Source organism: Fusarium flagelliforme (assembly GCF_020744385.1).
Source record: "Fusarium flagelliforme strain FIESC 12 MPI-CAGE-AA-0113 chromosome Unknown B0J16scaffold_9, whole genome shotgun sequence".
Classification (NCBI taxonomy): domain Eukaryota; kingdom Fungi; phylum Ascomycota; class Sordariomycetes; order Hypocreales; family Nectriaceae; genus Fusarium; species Fusarium flagelliforme.
Genome location: NW_025763511.1, coordinates 139,161 through 154,669, shown reverse-complemented (window position 1 = coordinate 154,669; position 15,509 = coordinate 139,161). Strand labels below are relative to the sequence as shown.

At 49.6% G+C, this 15,509-nt stretch overlaps 4 protein-coding genes across 4 annotated transcripts; 3 read left to right on the top strand and 1 right to left on the bottom strand.

Moving 5' to 3' along the window:
* Positions 1 to 1,966, bottom strand: B0J16DRAFT_276889 (uncharacterized protein; the record flags this gene model as incomplete). The annotated part of the gene is made up of 4 exons (XM_046123775.1): positions 1 to 636; positions 689 to 1,067; positions 1,121 to 1,820; positions 1,870 to 1,966. The coding sequence occupies 4 exons, from the start codon at positions 1,964 to 1,966 to the stop codon at positions 1 to 3; spliced, it is 1,812 nt and encodes a 603-aa protein (XP_045977354.1).
* Positions 1,967 to 3,154: 1,188 nt separating this feature from the next.
* On the top strand, positions 3,155 to 6,000 carry B0J16DRAFT_312385 (NACHT domain-containing protein; the record flags this gene model as incomplete). The annotated part of the gene is made up of 3 exons (XM_046125045.1): positions 3,155 to 3,697; positions 3,756 to 5,735; positions 5,783 to 6,000. Coding segments are annotated over 3 exons (2,739 nt in total), but the record flags the coding sequence as incomplete, so codon positions are not given.
* Positions 6,001 to 7,219: 1,219 nt separating this feature from the next.
* Positions 7,220 to 7,702, top strand: B0J16DRAFT_276855 (WD40-repeat-containing domain protein; the record flags this gene model as incomplete). The annotated part of the gene is made up of 1 exon (XM_046123774.1): positions 7,220 to 7,702. A coding segment is annotated over one exon (483 nt), but the record flags the coding sequence as incomplete, so codon positions are not given.
* A 2,595-nt stretch (positions 7,703 to 10,297) lies between these two features.
* Positions 10,298 to 10,730, top strand: B0J16DRAFT_200458 (uncharacterized protein). The gene has a single exon (XM_046122954.1). It carries the CDS (start codon positions 10,362 to 10,364, stop codon positions 10,641 to 10,643), a length of 282 nt encoding a protein of 93 aa, XP_045977351.1. The 5' UTR covers positions 10,298 to 10,361; the 3' UTR covers positions 10,644 to 10,730.
* The last annotated feature ends 4,779 nt before the right edge of the window (positions 10,731 to 15,509 follow it).

Below are 15,509 nucleotides of genomic sequence, written 5' to 3'. Positions count from 1 at the left end.
TCATATCCGCGCCGCTATGTTCGTGACTTGTCCCTTCGACGAAGTGTGACGTAGAACAGAGTGACGCGGCGAGGACCACCATTCCAAGACGCCATCCCAAGAAGCCTCCACCCAGAACAGTTCACCTCGACCAGACGGAGGAGAGGTAAGAATATCTGCCACGTACAAAAACGATTTTGTCGTCCTTCGGCTGCCAATGTGTAAGTTCATGCTTTGATCAACTCGGATGCTTTCGAGCGCTTTGTCAAAGCGGAACTGCCCTAAGCAATCCCGGTGACCATCTGCGTACTGCAGAAGCATTCCTATGATTGGCTTGTGAGAAACGAGTACATCCCTGCAAAGAGTCACCTCCTCAATACCCTCCATATTGCTGTATGAGACGACCCAAGGTTCATTGGATTGGGTAAAGAAATATGGAGAGCGGGGCATGAGGGATGATGGAAAAGGTCGATGGAGGGGTCGTTGGATCTCGTCAAATGCCATATACTTGATGGACTTCTCTTTCACCGAGTCCCATGTGTTGAAGTAAATGCGTGAACCGTCCGGTGGAGGTGCATAGATTCTGTTAAGTACCCGGCATGAGTCTGGTGGGCCACTAGTTCCAAAAAGAGTGCTTCTCCCTCTGTTGGTAAAGAACTGCGACGAGTAGGTTAGATTAGTGTTTCATTGGGGGTAGTTGCGTTCTCACCACTAGGCAGAGAGAAGGCAGGTTCACAGTGCCAAACCCAAATCGTCGATGAATTTCAGTCACATATTCTCCCTCATCAAGTGGCATATGAATGAAAAAGAGGCGCGAGAAGGAGGCGTCGATCTCCTTATAGAACCGGGTATCGTCGTGGTGCACATGCGCATGGATCATAACGATAGAGAACCCATTAGTAGCCACGGTATATCCGGTTGTACCCGGAGCGTTGCAGTCGAAGTAGTGCATCCGAAGTCGCTTCGGTAATTCGTGAGGGCGGCCAAGCGTCACAAGATTAATCATCTTGGTTGGATGTCGGGGGCTTGCCCAGCTGATATAATTCCTGACATCATCAGAACCCGTCGCCGATGAGACGATGATATCTCTGAGCTTAATGCCCTGATGACGTGTTAGCCTTGGCTCTACTGCTTCAATAACCTACCTACGTCTGTTTTCACTTTGATCGTTGTGATCTCACTCGGCATGGAGATCTCTCTCCACCATGATCTTGCTATCGGGCCTGGTCCTGACAATGGGGCATCTGAAGAAGAGAATTTCGCAAATCTGATACCACGATGGTCTTCGGCAATCCAGATCTTCCGGACACTTCGGTTCTCTCCGACGTCTAGCAAATGGTAGTCTTCCTCGCCTGTTTCTGACCTCGAGTTCCGTAGACTCTTGACATAGCGAACGCCATCAACCGCATGGTAGTTTGCGTATACATCGCACGAGAGGTCAACCAAGATTTCAGAAACAGTATTTTCCAGCGACTGTTCTTCGGCCGTGATCATAGCACATTCATGGACAAGCAGTCCAGCTATCGTTGTCAGCACCTCAGGTGGGAGCCTGACTGGCAAGACCTCATTCAACTTTGGAGCCAGAAGGTTCCGTATGCGGCCGAAGCGCCGGGGCTCTTCACACGGGGAGGGTTCAAAAGTGTACTCTCCGGCGGCAAGAAACGATTCTGAGATTTCAAAGAGTCTGAACCACAAGCAATTGCCATGGAAGAAGGGCACCCGACGGTCGCCAAGGATGCAATGTCTGGCACATGTGTGCAAGTTGATCCATTCATGGTCGTCATGTATCGTTTCGTTCATGCGAAGGGGAAACTCGGCAGAGAATCGTTCATATTCGATACCTGCAAGCAGATGAGACGATGCCAGAATCATGCGGGGGAGTCAACACACGTGCGACAACTAAATCACCTTCCTCTAGGCCAAACTGACACAACCGACAACGTTTTTCAGACATGCACAAATACGGCGCATCATCTAGATTGTCCATGATGGGCGCGAGTCAGGCCAAGTTGATATGAGCTGGTGGTGTTTCAAGGTGAAAGTGGAACGCGTCGTCTGCAGCTTTGTGTTGTTGAAATGGACGGCGCTGGATTATGAAATTTCCGGAGGTAGTAGAGTGGGGCACCCAAGTGTTAAATACGCACAAATACGATGGGGTGAGTGTATCAAAGTGTGGACCAGAATGCTGTGATCTTATTGATTGTGGACTTAATTCTTTGATCAGTCTGCCAGGGAGGGGTTTTCTGGATACAAGAATAATATTGTGATAGACGTAAGTGGAACCCGTTCACAGCCGCCAATCTAACAGGAAAAAGGCCCACCGCCGAGGCACCTATCCGCCAAAGTCGCGACACTGTGCCTCCAATCCAATACTCCACCGCCGGGGCAACGTCCTGCCCGGGTTCGCTTATCTAGAAGCAGCATCTTTGACTGGTGTCAGAGGCCAGCACACCATTTGTCTTTGTGACGACCAGTGTAGGCCAAATTTTTGCATCACTATCTCCCGTCAATCAGCTCTTGTCCATATTTTTGACCGAAAAACAGCTTCACGCTTTCTCTATGGCCTACCTAGATCGTACCAAACCTCCTGAAATAGCAACGCATCCACGACGCTCCATGCCCCACATCAAAGGTTTGGAGAGGCGGCTAATTGCGGACATCGACGCCGAGATAACAGGTGAACCCGCATTTACGACTAGCAATTGCCATGCTACTGGCGGCCGCTATACTCCTTATCGAATAGCTCCTTCTTTGGCACAACCTCCTTGAACCCGTCTTGTGGATGGCCAGGGTAAGCTACTCGCCCGGCGTGATCTGGTAACAGGCCGTGCACACAAAGTCAAGTCCGTGCCAGTCTGTTCTCGCCTCTCTCCTCACCTGCTTTGCCTTACACTTTCCATCTCCAACACGGCAGAGCCCGATTGACCGGCGCAGCTGCACATCACATTACTCGGCAGTCCTATTGGCCTCGCAGCTGCGCCGAGCTACAGGGGTTCCTTTTCAGCTGCTGACGCCTCCCCTCCCCGCACCAGAAATCCCGCAAAGATGTTGCTGCCCAAGTTGTCAGTCGTGACACTCTATCATCATCCCGACTCATCATCGATCGGAGCAAAATCAATCTCGCTGGTACCATCGTAACGCGCAACAAGGCCAAAGTGCCTTCTTCAAAGTGAAGATGGCGCCTCGCTGGTTTGAGAAAGTCGAATCCAAGGCCAAAAAGCTGTTGTCTCATTCGGCTCCTTCACCATCACCTTCGCCGACACCGTCTCAGCCTGCATCTGAACCAGCAGCTCGACCAACACCTCAGCCAACGCCTTCTCCACCCACCTCGACAGATGCCGAAACCCCGCCTCTGCCGAGTCTACAAGAGCGACTTTGGAACCAGGCCTACGATGAGCTCAAAGCGAGCGAGCCCAAACTAGTCGAAGCGTACGAGAAGATCCTATCAGTTGGTCTTCACCGAAACAACCCGAGCTCTGTTACTTGTGAATCAACGGAAAACGAGATCGGGAGTGCTCGGGAGACACGACGCCGCCAAATGCAGCAGTTGGTCCAGGATGGACTAGACCGGACACAGAAAGCAGCGTCCATCAAGGGAGGCATCGACGAAGGCTTGCAAGCAGTGCAAGCGGTGAGAGGGATAGTAGACAAGGCCGTACAGGCCGCGCCTGAAGCCGCCGTCGCCTGGGTCGGCGTCTGCCTTGGACTAGAGGTGTGTGTGATCAGCTTCCCCAACCGAAGAGAACGGTGGACGATCCCCCGCTGACAGTTACTAGATCCTTTCGAACCCCATCACCGAGGCACGCTACAATCGCAATGGCATCGCCTACGTCCTGTCGAGAATGGAGTGGTACTGGAACTTGGTGTCCCTACTTCTCGACGAGAATAAGGCAGAGCAATCCTCTGCGGGACTGCGAGTCCAACTGGAGAAGCACGTCGTGCAGCTATACGAAAAACTTCTTTCGTATCAGGTGAAGAGCGTCTGCCTTTACCACCGCAACTGGGCTGCCGTGGTCTTGAGGGACGTGCTCCGACTAAATGACTGGGCTGGCCAGCTCGACGACATCCAGAAAGCCGAGGCTGCTGTTCGAACAGACTCGGATCAATACAACACTGAACAGAGCAAGATCTATCTCCGGAGACTCACCGACGCCGCAAGCGCTTTAGAGATGAATCTCCAAGACATTCATTCGGCCATCAAGGATCAGACACGACAGCAAGAGAAGAGATACCAAGACGCCAAGTACGAGAAATGTATGCAGGATCTGCACGTGACTGATCCGCGCAAGGATAAGAAGCGAATCCAAGACACGAAGGGTGGCCTGCTCAGGGACTCTTATCGCTGGATTCTTGACCACGCCAAATTCCAGCGATTTCGCGACGATCCGCAGAGCCGGCTGCTCTGGATTAAGGGTGACCCTGGCAAAGGCAAGACCATGCTCCTGTGCGGCATCATTGACGAGCTAGAGGAGGGATCCAATTGTCTTCTTTCCTATTTCTTCTGCCAGGCCACTGAGACTCAACTAAGCAATGCGGCGTCTGTGCTGCGTGGCCTCATCTACCTCCTCATCATCCAGAAACCATCGCTCATCTCGTACCTCCGGTCCAAGCACGATGTTACAGGCGAGAAACTCTTCCAGGGCATTAATGTCTGGGTGTCTCTGGTCGAGATACTCACAGACATGCTGAAGGACCCGACTTTGAAAGATGTAGTCTTGGTCGTCGACGCCCTTGACGAGTGCATTACCGATCGACCCCAGCTTCTTGATTTCATCATCCAATCGTTGTCCACTCCTTCAACCCGCGTCAAGTGGATCATATCCAGTCGCAACTGGCCAGACATTGAGGATAAACTTGACAGTACGAAGCAGAAGGTCAGGTTGCCCCTCGAGTTGAACAAGGACTCAATCTCCAAGGCTGTTGATACGTACATTGGATATAAGGTGGATCGATTGGCATGCCATAAGAAATACGACAAGGAAACAAGGGACGCTGTCGAGAATTACTTAACCTCCAATGCCGACGGCACGTTTCTATGGGTGGCCTTGGTCTGTCAAGAGCTGCAAAGCACCGATGTCTGGGACGTACTTGACGTTATCGAAAAGATACCTTCTGGCTTGGAAGCTCTGTACGATCGAATGATACGGCATATCCAAAACCTGGGGCGCCGGAACCCCGAAATGTGCCGACACGTTCTATCGACAGTTGCCGTGGCCTATCGGCCACTTCGCCTGGAGGAATTGGGCCGGCTCTCAGGTTTACCGTCGAATATTCAGAGATCGACTGACCATGTTTCGAAAATCACATGCATGTGCGGCTCCTTCCTGACAATCAGAGACAACGTCGTCTATATTATTCATCAGTCTGCCAAGGATTTTTTATTCTCAAGCCCATTTCTCTTTCCTTCTGGCATTACGCACCAGCACTATGCTCTTTTCTCGAGGTCGCTAGGGGCTCTGTCAGAAACCCTTCGACGCGATATTTACAGCCTAAGCACCCCAGGATTTTCCATCGATCAGGTCTCGCCGCCCGACCCCGACCCATTGTCCTCGATTCGATATTCTTGCGTCTACTGGGTTGACCATCTCCACGAATCGAATTTCACAGAGAGGATAAGTATCAACAAGGTTTTGCAGGATAATGCCGATGTCTCTGGATTCATCCAAAAGAAGTACCTATATTGGCTAGAATCTCTCAGTCTCTTACGCAGTATGTCCGAGGGAGTCAACGCGGTACACAAGCTGGAGGCTTTAGTGGTGAGTTGCTTTGGCCGTATACTGGAAGCGGTCTGACAATTCTATAGAGAAACGTGGGAGCGCAGAAATTGACAAAACTGCTTCGAGACGCGAGCCGTTTCATTCTTTCCCATAAACGGCCGATCGAGATTGCTCCATTGCAGGCCTATGCGTCAGCACTCGTGTTCAGTCCGGAACACAGCCTCATTAGAGAGGTCTTCAAGAAGGAGGAACCGAATTGGATGATATTGAAACCGAGAATGGAAGCGGATTGGAACGCGTGCCTGCAAACGCTCGAGGGCCATAGCGATTTGGTAAGCTTGGTGGCCTTCTCAGCGGATGGCCAGCGGCTCGCCTCGGGCTCGCGCGATAAGACAGTTAAGATCTGGGATGCGGCAACGGGCGCATATGTGCAGACGCTTAAGGGCCATAGTGATTGGGTGAGGTCGGTGGCCTTCTCGGCAGATAGCCAGCATCTCGCCTCGGGCTCGGATGATAAAATAGTTAAGATCTGGGATGCAGCAACGGGCGCATGCCTGCAAACACTCGAGGGCCATGGCGATTTAGTAAGCTCAGTGGCCTTCTCGGCAGATAGCCAGCGGCTCGCATCAGGCTCGCATGATAACGCAATCAAGATCTGGGATGCGGCAATGGGCGCGTGCCTGCAAACGCTCGAGGCCCATAGCGATTGGGTGAGGTCGGTGGCCTTCTCAGCGGATGGGCAGCGGCTCGCCTCCGGCTCGGATGATAAGACAGTCAAGATCTGGGATGCGGCAACGGGCGCGTGCCTGCAGACGCTCGAGGGCCACAGCGATTTAGTAAGCTCAGTGGCCTTCTCAACGGATAGCCAGCGGCTTGCGTCGGGCTCGGATGATAAGACAGTCAAGATCTGGGATGCGGCAACGGGCGCATATGTGCAGACGCTTAACGGCCATAGCGATTGGGTGAACTCGGTGGCCTTCTCAGCAGATAGCCAGCATCTCGTATCGGGCTCGCGCGATACAACAGTTAAGATCTGGGATGTAGCAACGGGCGCGTGCCTGCAGACGCTTGAGAGCCATAGCGATTTAGTAAGCTCGGTAGCCTTCTCGGCAGATAGCCAGCGGCTCGCATCAGGCTCGCATGATAAGACAGTCAAGATCTGGGATGTGGCAATAAGCGCGTGCCTGCAGACGCTCGAGGGCCATAGCGATTTAGTACGCTTAGTGGCCTTATCAGCGGATGGCCAGCGGCTTGCGTTGGGCTCGGGCTCTAACACAATCAAGATCTGGGATGCAGCAACGGGCGCATGCCTGCAAACGCTCGAGGGCCATAGCGATTGGGTGAGCTCAGTGGCCTTCTCAGCGGATGGCCAGCGGCTCGCATCGGGCTCGGGCTCTAACATAATCAAGGTATGGGATCCGGCAACGGGCGCATGCCTGGAAACGCTCGAGGGCCACAGCGATTTAGCAAGCTCGGTGGCCTCAGCGGATGGCCAGCGGCTTGCGTCGGGCTCTAACACAATCAAGATCTGGGATGCAGGAACGGGTGCATGCCTGCAAACGCTCGAGGGCCATAGCGAGTCAGTGAGCTCAGTGGCCTTCTCAGCGGATGGCCAGCGGCTCGCCTCGGGCTCGCATGATAAGACAGTCAAGATCTGGGATACGGCAACGGGCGCGTGCCTGCAGACGCTTGAGATTGACCGGGTGATTACTGACCTTACATTTGATCCGATGACAAACTCTCTCCTCTCTACCGACATTGGACTTTTAAACCTGGATCTCCTGGCTCTACCGCCTACCACCGATACTCGGTTGACTGACGCAACCTTAAGGGATGTTCGCCACTCTGGTTGGGGTATAAGCACCGACGGTGTATGGATTGTAAAAGATGGAAAGGGTATGCTTTGGCTACCTCCGGAGTATCGAGGGATGGAATCGGCTGTGGTGGGATCAACGGTCGCTATCGGCTGCCGTTCAGGTCGTGTACTGGTGATGAAGTTCTCTTAGAGCGGAGGCAGGTATAATTACCTCTTTGGTGACAAGGAGCCCTTTTCCAGCTCTCAGTAGCGGTCGACGTAGCTACCTGACCTGCGTATATCGATATCCACCGAAATTCTGGCCCTCATATGGATATCCAGATAAGTGGGAGAAATTATCTGGATATCGATATATCCAGGTAGATATCCATACAGCCACATAGCCACCTTAGCAAGGTTGATATCCAGATAAAACACATATAATTCTTGCAGGCTAGAGGAGAGAACAAGGAAGTGCCCTAATCTAGAAAGTCCTCTGCCTCTGTTTCAACGCTAAATTCAACAGCAACGCTCGAAATAACGCCCCTGTCGTCTACTGTACCAGTTCCCACGGGTATTAGGCCGGCGCCATCTAGGCGCACAGGCCCGTACACTTAGTCAGTAACACCCACTGTAATATTTCTGCTTCACCACTGACCGCCTGTAACCCCTCTATCACAACTATCATCACTGCAATCAACAAAATGGATTCAATCCAGCTTCTTTCTCTTATGATAGTCTTCCTCCTCAGCGGTGGTATGTATCGCAAGAAAATTTATTTATAGATATTAGTATATGGGCGTCAACTAACGTACTTGATAAGCGAGTGGGCCAGTATACTGTGCACTTAAAACTAGCCTACCCTATAGTATTATAGGCTTTAAATAAAATAACGTACATGTGTAACGGTTGCACAAGCCGTTAGGCCACAGGGCAAAAGATCGGGCCATAATCACTATGTGAGCAATTATGGTGGTGCTTACAGCTGCCTATAGAAGCCTTACAGCGCTATTACGGGCACGAATCGTAACAACATGATAAGCGAGCGTCGCAGACAAGCGAGCGTTGCACTTTCCTCAACCTTTTAGATACAAACCATTTTAAAAATATAACAAACTATTCAATCAATTAAAATTACTTACTATACTCTTCCCCAGATGCCTCAATCACTACCTGACAGGTCCTTGCGTTATGTCCAGTCTTGCCGCATCTTCCACAGCGCCTTTCCCTTGGTCGCGCCGAACTTCCCTGACCACCACTTCTCGATGATTCGGCCACTACCTGCGTATTAAAATCTATCTGATCAATTAGTTCCTGACCTTCCCCTACTGTTAGTACCCCTACTTTCTGTAATCGGGTTCTTTTTGCCCTGCGGCGTCGGCTTAGTGCCTCAGTTTCCCGTCGAAGTTCTTGGTTCTCAGCAGTCAATAAGGTAACCTTATGATATATTTTAGTCGCTGCCTTTGCAAGAGACTTTGATGCTCCTATGGTGGACTCCGGGGAGCTACTCTTATGCCATCTAATTCGTCTTTCGAGGTATTCAGACTGAGATTCCACCTCGCGGACTGTCTTTGGTGTCTTTGAAACCCACGAGGTGGATGCGCTAGCCTCCTCCTCCACCGGCGTTGGGGTCCGTAGCTGCACATCAAGATTTGAAATCACACTTTCTGGGCTAAGAGGAACAAGCCCGGCTCCTCTAAAACCCCCTTTGATGTTACTCTCTGTCATCATGGCTTGGAATGCGGCGTGGAAGGCCAGAAAGAACTCGGTCTTGGAAATATAGGTTACAGACTTTCTGATGAATTGCTCGATTTCTCGACCATAGGCCTTTTTAAGCGGCCCAAAGCGCCCCACATCAAGAGGCTGCAACAGATGAGACGAATGAGGCGGCATACAGAGCGTGATAATCTTCTTCTCCTGGCAATATAGCTCGAAGTCGACGGAGTGGTGACTTTCGTGGCCGTCGAGGATTAGAAGACGATGGGTACCAACTAATCGGTTAGTTGTACATCGGTCAAAGTGCTTTAGCCACTTGAGGCCCGTGTCGTTATCCGTCCAGCCATTTTGGGTCGTTATAATAGCCCAATCGCGCGGGAGGTTGCATTCTTGATACCAGTTGCTAAGATGATTTTGGCTCGCAACCACGATAAACGGCTCGATCGCCCAGCCTGCCGCATTAATCGCCTGGATTACTGTAACCCATTCCCGGTTTCCAGGCTGTACTGATTTAGGTCGTCCATGCCTTTCAGCACATGTAACAACCATGCCGCTTGAGATAACGCCCATCATACTGTACCAAGTACCCTGCGTATCAGATCCTGATACAAGATTTGATGGCCCGTGCCCTTTGGTATTGGGTCCTGATACACGAAATCATGGCCCGTGCACGCCGCGCACCCCTGTCACAACAGATCAGATGGTTTAATAACAGTAATCTCCGCCTAACTCACCCCTTGTTGCTATATTGCGCAGTAGTGCTGGGTGAAAATGTGTTTTTTATAAAACTTGATTTTTCATTATTGAGATGAGAGTTCTTCTCGGGTTTATATCTCTAGATGATTTCATCTAGGACTTTGAACTCTAAATCTAGGACTTTCAGACTAACAGTCTGAACCCTGAAGGGAAGGGGGATCCTCGGATTTTCAACAGATATGCGACATCCCCGTGGGGGAGGTGGCGGACCCCTATTCTTAAGAATATAAGAATTATGTATTCATTGGCAGCCTCTATATTCTTATCCTTATGCATAAGCTTAAGAATGAATATGCTCTTAAGAATGGATATATATTCATTACTGGGATGTCTGCTCAGAACGAAGTTTCTCTGCTATTAGTTTCATACACACGAAAGCTCGAAATCGCCTTACGCCCATGCACGCTGACATGCAGGCCTTCATTTTTATGAACGACCGCGTATTAGATCGCCTTAAGGATCAGGAGTACGCCCATAAAAAGCGCTGGGCGGATCTTGAGGAGAAGGACTGGCTAGAACTCGAAGATTCATATCTCGAGTTATTTGTGAATGCGCAGGGCAAGAAGGTCTGGATGGATGGTGTGATGGCCTCCACCAGTGGAGATTTTGAGTGGCAGGGTGTATTACAGTCGACGGGTGATATATTGGGGGTTGGCACTGAGGTGGAATCAGAGGTTTGAGGCCAGAATGGCAGAAAACGAGGACCGTGAGAAGCCTACTAAGTTACCAGTATTACCTGAAAAGGAAGGGGGAAATTTGTATGGTACATATTCGTACGTACAATAAAGCCGTACGTACGTACAGCGGCTAAAATACAGTACGTACGTACGTACGTGTACAAGAAATTACATCACTACATAATGCCGCCCTCGTCAACATTAACCGTGTTCTCCGGCTTGATCCAGCCATATTCGCTCTCCCGGATACCAAAGTACCAATTGACGGCCATTGGGGTAAAAGAATTAAACCTCGTAGCTTCCTGGCGTTTTCCCACCTTCGTCTCGATATCGGGATGGTATTTAATGAACCTGGCTAGCCAGTATATACCGATATGCCTTTCCCGTCCTTGCTGTCTCAAGAGGGCAGCGACGGTGGCGCGAACTTGACTGTGGGAAGGAGCATAGCCCAAGGCCTCTTGTCGAAGTATCTAAGTGGCTAATCTGGACTCCTGTGACTTGAATAAAAGCTAAGCAGGTTGGGTGATCTTGGATCTTGACGGTAGGCCTCTTAACCTATCAGAGAGAGTGGTTTAAGGCACGCCATTCTTCTGGGCAGCCTGGTTCTGGGAGAGACCATTATCTATGACATCTAGCATCGCCTGGATAATATTCTCCTCCGTATAAGATAATTGAGGCATGTTAAAAGTGATGAAGGAAAGATGGGAAAGCGAAAATTCTGGATGAAGCTTCAGGGAGGCTGGTTAACGAGGGGGGCATTTTGAGACATTTCACATTAGTGCCGTGCGACCATTCCGCATGCATCACTGAAGAAGCAATATTATAATATCCAATTCCATGCAATTACTAAGGCAACAGGCATTCTCTCATAAAAATGTCTTCTCTTTTGACAAAGTACTATATAAATGAAATTGGGCATTTTATATGGGGAAATATATTTTTTGCTTACCGGTAGGTGGGTACTACATGGTAGTATCCACATCCCAGCCACCAGCAGATAGGACCACCTTCGCCGCACTGTCTCAACACTCCCACTCGAGCTGCTGTTGGACTCGATATACACGCCTGTCGAGCCTTGTTAAAACCCCAAAAACACCTTCGTGGGTGAAACTGCAGGGAAAGTGCTATCTCGACATGAGCGCTTAGGATCTCTTAATGGTCTCGTGCAATCTTAGGGCAGTTGGTCTTCTTCTATCCGCAGAAGATCTCCCTCAAAGTTCATCTTTGCACTTTCCTTTCAATCCAGTGCGATCCTGAACTTGCGGGTCTTCTTCCTGTGCACAGAAGATCTCCTGCCTATGCCCATCTCTGCAGGTCTTGAAATCTTTCTTGAAATCGCAGGTCTCCTGTCCATGATACGTCTGCCACTTCAGTCTATCTTTGCACGTTCCTCACGCTCGGCACAACCTTGAGATCGTGGCTTTCCTTCTACTTGCTTAGAAGCTCTCCCACTCTAACCCACCTTTGCGCCTTCTTCACGTTTCTGTGCAATCTTGGATCCGTGGGTCTCCTGTCTGTCCATGGCAGGTCTCCTCTTTTGGTTCATCTCTATACCTTCTCATGGTCGTCGGTCTTTGAGACCTAGTGCTTTTCTAAACAGTATGAAACGATCCTTTGGAAAAGCTTTTGTTAGGCCGTCGGCCACTTGTTTGCCTGTTGGAATGTACTGGAACTCAACGGTTCCATCATTGACTTTCTCTCTGCAGTAATGATTCTGAATATCAATGTGCTTAGTTCTTGTATGGAACTGGGGATTCTTCGATATCGCGATTGCTCCTTGGTTGTCGCCGAAGATTACAGTTGTCTTTAGTTCTGGAACCTCCCTGTATTCTTTCAATAGCTCTTGGAGCAGGCCTCGCAGCCAGGCTGCTTCCTTTGCGGTTGCGGTTTGCCCCATGTATTCCGCTTCACATGAGGACAGGGCCACAGTCCTTTGTCTCTTCGAGCTCCAGCTGGTAGCGCCTGTGCCAAGGTTGACAGGGTTCAAATCCATACCACGAAATCCATATATGAATCCATAATGCGGATCCATATCCATTCCATTCCATTCCATTCCATTCCATTCCATTCCATTCCACGTGAGCTTCAGCATTCCCATATCCACGCCACGAAACCCCTTTCACATGTTCCATATGTGGAAATTGTGGAAAGGAATGAAGATTTAGGTGGGGTTTGAAAATACCTGGATTCCTTGTGAAATAGCGCATACCCTAAGTACTTTTTATCGCCAAGAACAACGCAATAGCAGCAATTTTCCACTCCGTTTTGCCCGTACACAAAGCTCAAACAAGTCTATTCCAGGAGGGTTTACTATTACTCACGCTCTTACTACCCCAAATCGAAATGGCCATCCTTCATCCTACCAAGTCAACCACACCCGTTCCAGAACGTGCAGAAGAAGACAATCAACAACTCTTTCAGCTCTACAAAAGCTGGACCTTGACGGAGAGAGACGACCAAGCGCGTCAATGGGTATATCAGTTCGGCTATAATATCCAGCATGCCCAGAAGGGGGAACGCCGATGGGTGTGTTGCCTTTGCATCAAGCAAAAGCGGCCGAGGCCAAAGAGTTATGCCATCGAAGGGTTGCAGAACGCTGAGGGTCACCTGTACACGGACCACAATGGCATCGTGGATCCGACAGGCGATAAACCCATCGACGGCCCATTATGGCTCGAGAGAATCGTTTAGTAGGTTGTCATTGCAGGGAACGCTTCAGGATATTTCAAGGAGCCTATTCCTGTATTCTCTTTGCAGTCTACCTAATCGATGTTTTTAGAGTTTATCGCTTGCAGGGATTAATTTTAACTCCACTCGGCCAAGTTGAGCGTCTATAAAACTGCCCCAAAAGTTCCTGTAGAAACTACTTCTCCAGCTCAGCCGAGCAGACTGAAAAACAGCAATGATAGCTGGTTATCAGCAAGTTTAAACTGAGGAAGTTAACGTGCTTGATAAGCAAGTGCTCCAGACAAGCAAGTGCTCCAAAAATCCCTCACCTTACATCCTTACTATCTGATCAATTAATTCTCAACAACCCAATATGTCACAGTCTTCAAATGAAGCTAAGATTATTCTTGCCCTTCAGGCTCTCCAGAATGACCCAGCATTAAGTCTTCGAAATGCCGCATCTATCTATCAAGTTGACCGCTTTGCCTTACGTCGCCGTCAACGCGGCATTCAATCGCGACGCGATACCATCCAAAAGACAAGACGACTATCTGATCAGGAATAGGATACAATAGTCCATTTCATTTTAGACCTAGATTCACGAGGATTTCCCTCGCGACTATCATATGTGGAAGATATAGCTAATTCTCTGCTTGCTAACCGCGACACGCCACGCGTCGGTAAGCGTTGGGCTCATAACTTCGTCAAGCGACAACCAGAGCGAAAGACGCGTCGATTTCGGAGATATGACTATCAGAGAGCTAAATGCGAAGACCCGACTATTATTCGTGGCTGGTTTCGGCTTGTAGAGAATACAATTGCGAAATACGGTATCCGATCAGATGATATCTGGAACTTTGATGAGACCGGCTTTATGATGGGCATGATTGAGCTCGGACCAGTCGTCACAAGCTCCCACAGGCAAGGAAGACCAAAGCAAGTACAGCCTGGAAACCGTGAATGGATTGCTGTGATCGAGGAGATCAATGCGGAAGGTCAATCGATCCCGCCGTTCATCATTGGTGCAGGCAAGGATCACCTTGCCAATTGGTACCAAGAATACGACCTCGCCGGCGATTGGGTTATTGCAGTAAGCGAAAATGGGTGGACCAACAACCAGCTAGGTCTTGACTGGCTAAAGCACTTTGATCGGTCTACAGTCAAGCGAACGAACAGTCGCTATCGCCTCTTGATCCTTGATGGTCACGAAAGTCATCACTCCGTCGAATTTGAGGCATATTGCAAGGAAAACAAGATTATTACGCTCTGTATGCCTTCTCATGCCTCTCATCTACTTCAGCCTCTTGATGTAGGGTGCTTTGGGCCGCTAAAAATGGCTTATGGTCAAGAAATCAATCGTCTAATCAGATGCTCTATAACCCATATCACTAAGACCGAGTTCTTTCCCACCTTCTATGCCGCTCATCAGGCTACTATTACAGAAAGTAACATTAAGGGGGGTTTTAGGGGAGCTGGGCTTGTTCCTTTTAACCCAGAAAATGTAATCTCAAAGCTTGATATACAGATACGAACTCCAACGCCGCCTGAAGAGGATACCGGCCGGGCTCAACCTTGGACCCCAAAGACACCAAGGATCGTCAATGAGGCTGATTCTCATTCGGAATACCTTGAGAGACGAATCAGAAGACACCATAGTAGCTCTCTAGAGTCACTTCTTGAAGCTCTTCAGTCTCTTACTAAGGCAGTAAGGCATAATATGCACAAGACTGCCCTGTTAGAGGCTAAGGTCAGAGACCTTGAGGAGGAGAATACAAGGCTTAGACAGGGGAAAGGGTGAAAAAGAAGCCGGCTACAAGATAGCGGCAAGATGACTATAGGGGAAGCACAAGTCCAAATTGATCAGATGGATGTGAATACACAGGTAGTAGCTGAATCATCTAGAAGTGGTGGTCAAGGAAGGTCGGTTGGACCGGGTGTTCGGCGTTGTGGTCTATGCGGCAAGACCGGGCATAATGCAAGGACTTGTCAAGAGGTAATTGATATATCTGAGAATGAGGATAGTAGCTAGTTTTAATTGATTTAATAGGCTGTGGTAATCTTATTATATAGATAATGAAGGAATACTGGGATTTGTGGCTCACTCGCTTGGGTGGCTCACTCGCTTGTAAAGTACGTTAGTTAAATAAAAGCATAATGAATAACGTTACCCAGAAATTCTCACTCTCTAGGCGATGGAGATCT